Here is a 5,173-nt window from a genome sequence, read left to right on the forward strand (position 1 = left end):
GGACGGAACAGTAAAATTTGGGCACGACTGATTGAAATTGAAAGCACAGGGGTGTTGCTGATCAAATTGAAAGAGCAGGGACTGACATGATGTTACCCCCAAACCACAGGGTACTAAACTGAAATTTATCCTTGTTGTTATTATAAGCCAACTAAATGATCAAGTGGTAAAAATCTAAATAGTTCTCATCACAACTTTATTTATTCGCCAAATGATGTTACAACATTTTGGTAGTTATTCTAACTTCTATATCTAAAAGCATATATAACCGAAGCAAGAAGCAAATTACATTATTCATAGTTCCATACCAATGGAACTGAAGGCAACAACTACAAGTCCTCTATATATCTTGACTTTATTTTCATCCTAAATAGGGGATAGCAACGGCTTTGAGAGGATACTTCATTTGTGTTATAACGCCAGTGGATTCAGTCATGTCTATATCATGTACCCCTAGTCCACCGGGCACTGCCCAGTCGAACACCAAATTTGCCAAAGCAATCTCACTAACCATAGCGGCAAACTGAATTCCGGGACATCTCCTCCTTCCAGCCCCAAATGGAATAAATTCGAAATGATTCCCTATATAATCTACATCACTGTTCAAGAACCTTTCTGGTTCATAGTTGTCTGGGTTGTTGTATGATTTGGGATCTCTTCCTATCTGCCATGCGTTAACTATAATTTGAGTGTTGGCTTTAATGTTGTAACCCTTTATTTTCTTATCTTCAGTTGACATCCTGAATAATAAAGGAAACGGAGGATGTAAGCGAAGAGTTTCTTTGATCACAGCCTTCAAGTACTTCATTCCGTTCAAATCATCCTCGGTGATCTCTACTTTGTTTCCTGCTATTTCCCGGACCCCATTTTGCAATTTTTTCATTACTCTTGGATGTCTTAAAAGCTCTGCCATTGTCCACTCTAGAAGTGTATATGATGTATCAGTGGCAGCCGAAAACATGTCCTACAAAAAGAATTTGAGTCAGCTACACACACACACACGAGGTTAAGTTTGGAGGGGCCAAAAATGATAATATTTTTTGCTTTAGGAGGGGAGGTTGGGGGTTTCAAAGTTTATGTTTACAATTCTTCTTCGCTAACTGTCGAACACTTCTGATTTATGAAAAAAACTTGGGAGAATTGCACAAATGATCACTCAACTATGATTCATTCGACACTTTAGTCACGTAATTTTCAAATATATCACTTTGGTCACTCAACTAAAACTCTGTTAATCACTTTAGTCATCAAAGGGGCATTTTGTCTCACTTTAATCACTTCTCCCATTCATTCCAATTCAGATTTCTCAAATTTTCACAATTAGTTAGTCGAAAATATCCTTGATATTGTGGCAAATAATTTTTTTTAATAAAAAAAATTTACAAAGTGATATATATAAAAAGTGAGTGACCAAAGTGTCGAACATGTAAAAGTTGAGTGACCATTTGTGATATTCTCCCAAAAAACTTATTATAGCATCAGTTTATCAATTATCATGAGACTTAAGCAAAAAACATTATCATATCAAGCAACAAGTGAACACTAATAAAAAGTCAAAAACTAATTATAATTATACAGAACATATATCATTTTAAAAGAAAAAAATTACATATGCATAGATGTTCTATTGCATAAAAACATCAAAAATGAAACTGATATATGGTCAATGGTTTATACATACATTTCCATAAATTTTCTCTACCTCTAACAAAGAACTGGGGTTCTTGAGATTTGAGAGGTGAGTCTTTAAAAACTACTACACGTTCTTCTATGCATTACCATGAAAATCCCGTAACTAGTGACCTTTGAATGATTAAATACTCGGGAGAAGTGAAAGATTTTTGCTATTCCTCATGTTTGTTGAAGGAATATCGATTTAGTGTGCCTTATCAAACTAGGAGTAGCAATAGGAGAGAAGGTTCTAGATTTCCCAATCCTACACGGATTGGTATTCCTTGTAACATTAGAACTAGTACTTTATAATCCCTATATATAGGGCTCCTATTCTCAATAATAATACACATCTCTCTCATCAATCTCTCTCAATACCAATATACTTAAACACGTTATCAGCACGACTCTAGCCACAAAAACCGAAACCAACTATTCTGCCTACCTGCGTGCCTATTGCCCCAGCAGCCCCTAGCCCGAGCTAGCCAAGCCTTCGTTGCAGCCTGCTCCTTGCGTGCCCAGCGCTACGCGCCCCTGCGCTCCGTGCTGCCCGCCTACGCGCCCGTGCGTCTGCAGCCCCGCGTCGCTGCACTGCTGCTCCTGCAGCTCTGCCGCACATCTGCTGTCCCTGCAGCACCTACGCGCCCCTGCGCACGTATCCCTACTGCCCCTGCAGCACCAACGCACACCGACTGCACCTTTCCCCTTTCCTGTGCACGTCCGTCTGTTTGCAGGCTCCGAAACATCTAGTTCGGAACCTCGGATCAAAATCTTTTCTTCATCAAAGTTGTTCATCTCTGTCTCTTCCATCTGACCTCCGAATTTCAGCCTTATCGGAGTTATTTTGAGACCAGTACAACAATCAAAGTGAAAACTGTTCAGAAGAGAATTTGCTCCGAATTTCAACAAGCTTGACCTTATAAACATTCGCTGCACGACTCTACTCGGATTGCTTCGCTCCATCACGCCTGCATCGACACGCGCGTGATCCAAATACAAGTAAGTATCCAAAAGAGTAAGTTTTGAAGTTCCTAAAATTTGAAATTTAAATATTTCTTCTTTTTCTCGGGGACTTGAAAACCTCCCTTCTTCTACATCCCACCTTTCTTATAACGTGGGTTCGATTTTGAGAAAGCGGAATCGTGGGGATTCGCGCTATTAACGAACTAAGAGCGTTCGTAAGACTTCGTACTAAGAGCGTCCGTAAGCATCGATTTACGACCATACAAACATCATTGTTTCGGTCTAATCCAATCATTCTTGGAAATCGATTTCTTGGTAGCATAGCTCGGAAATCTTATTAGTTTTCGTGGAAGCATTGACTCCGAAACTAACTTGTCCCTGTTTCATCTTTCAGGATGTCAAACATGAACAAACTCGATTTTGTTCCATTGGATTATGCAGGCAAAAGGTACTTAATTTGGGTCACTGATGTCGAGATCCACCTTATTGCCCGTGATTTATTGCATACAATCCAAGAGCTTTGTCCTATAGAAACAGCTCCAGACCCTCAAACTGAGAAAGATAATTCCAAGGCACTTGCCTTCATGAAACGTCACATGGATAGTGACCTACAGTTTGAATTCATAAATGAGGATAGCGCCATAAAGCTTTGGCATGCGCTTCGCGAACGATAGGGCAATGTTCGTGACTCCATACTTCCGAATACAGAAGCAGAATGGAAAGATCTTCGCTTCTCTGAATTTGACAATGTCATGCAATTTTATTCGGAAGCTCTCAGCATCAGAGCAATGATGCGTCTTTGTGGAAAAACAATCACAGAAGACCAGTTGATTGAGAAAACCCTCAATACCTTCCCCGTCTATGCTATGAGGTCTTCTGACTTACTCCGGACTCATGTAAATGCAAGACGGATCACAAGTTTTCAACAGCTTATTGAAGCTATGGCCACTACTGAAAGACGTGGCAATAAACTTGTGCAAAGAAGATTTGATAGGCTTCAAGATAGCTATCAAGAGCATCGTCCTATGGCTAGAGAAAGTCGCCATCGCCGTCATGATCCATACGATCGAAATGCTCAAGAAGGTAATCGCTCAAGGCGACAATCCCACGACCGTAGGAGGCGTGATTTTGAGGGATATAGGGTTGGAAACCATGGAGCCAACGTTGGCCATGGGCACCACTTTCCAACGCCACCAGTCCTAGGGACTATGCATATTGCGCCAATGCGCCTCAATCAAGGGAGAATCCTCTTTATGGTGTCTATTTCTGATATGGAACGTCTGATCAATGGACCTGAATTTGCAATGTACCTACGAAGGTAGTCGCATCAGGGTGATCAAGACATCGATTTCACAAAGACTTTAACTCTGGCGATGAAGACAAAATGCCGCAGATTTTTATAGTCTTTATTATTTCCAAGAATCATGTAATGGCAATTATGCCTTAAATCAATAAAATGACTTATTGTATTAACTCTTTCCCTCTAGGCGTACTCAAGAGTAATTGTGATGTCTAGGCAAGGTTTGATCTGAGAGAACGGTTTTAAAAGTGAGCAACGCTCCACCAAAATCTTGCCTTACCTTACCTGGTCACAACTAAATTGAAATTACCGAACGGATTGAGTGACTACGATTTGTCTACGGTTTGATTTTTATATTGGATTAGATTTTGGTCAAGAAACTTTGATGTAATCATTGGCTATTATTAATAAAGTATCGATTTATTTTTCATGTCATGGACATATTTTTTCGAACTTTATTACTTCAATGATATAAGAGCCAATGGTTTTCATGTGGAAACACATTGTGAGAATGGACAAGAGTTCCTTTGCATCACCTCTAATGACTACAGACATAAACGAGTATTAGAGAAACTTATGTGTCGATCTAGTGGGTTGTATGCAACCACTTTTCGAGTCATTGAATCCAACCATGTCATGAGAGATGATTTATGGGATTCCGACACATATAGGCTTTGGCACGACCGTTTGGGACACCCAGGTCGTGACATGATGATCCGTATATTAAAGACTTCACACGGACATCCCTTTTTCAGAACGAAAAGAAGTAAAACTCGGTTTTTGGACACCGAAGGAGCCCTTGCGCCTCACGGCGCCGTTCACCCCCAAATCCGGCCATCCTTGGCCGGCGCCGCCTTCCCCCTGTGGCCTCAGGGTGGCATTGACGCCACCAAGTCTCCTTTGCCTCCAACTTTTACTTCTAAAGTCACTTGTGATTTTGTGGCTCAACCAAAATCCTCATTGGTTGTTTCTAAAGCCCATCATTCGTTCTGCAAAGCCTGCTCTTTAGCAAAGTTAGGATCAAGACCATCCTATGCAAAGGACACCAAAGAAAATATATCATTCTTGCAAAGAATCCAAGGTGATATTTGTGGACCTATTCAACCATCATGCGGACCATTTCGATATTTTATGGTATTGGTTGATGCATCGACACGCTGGTCACATGTCATGCTATTGTCCACAAGGAACGCTGCATTTGCTAAACTCCTAGCACAAATAATTAAGTTAAAGGCTCAC

At 40.5% G+C, this 5,173-nt stretch overlaps 1 protein-coding gene across 1 annotated transcript; it reads right to left on the reverse strand.

The window, feature by feature from the left end:
• Positions 1 to 361: 361 nt before the first annotated feature.
• Positions 362 to 913, reverse strand: LOC133711464 (cytochrome P450 736A117-like). Its single transcript, XM_062137585.1, has one exon. The coding sequence runs from the start codon at positions 911 to 913 to the stop codon at positions 362 to 364; it is 552 nt and encodes a 183-aa protein (XP_061993569.1).
• Positions 914 to 5,173: the final 4,260 nt, after the last annotated feature.

The sequence above is a fragment of the Rosa rugosa genome, chromosome 5 (genome assembly GCF_958449725.1).
Source record: "Rosa rugosa chromosome 5, drRosRugo1.1, whole genome shotgun sequence".
Classification (NCBI taxonomy): domain Eukaryota; kingdom Viridiplantae; phylum Streptophyta; class Magnoliopsida; order Rosales; family Rosaceae; genus Rosa; species Rosa rugosa.

Excerpts from the sequence above, each read along its gene's own strand:
- LOC133711464 (XM_062137585.1), bottom strand. The coding sequence starts at position 913 with ATGGCAGAGCTTTTAAGACATCCAAGAGTAATGAAAAAATTGCAAAAT.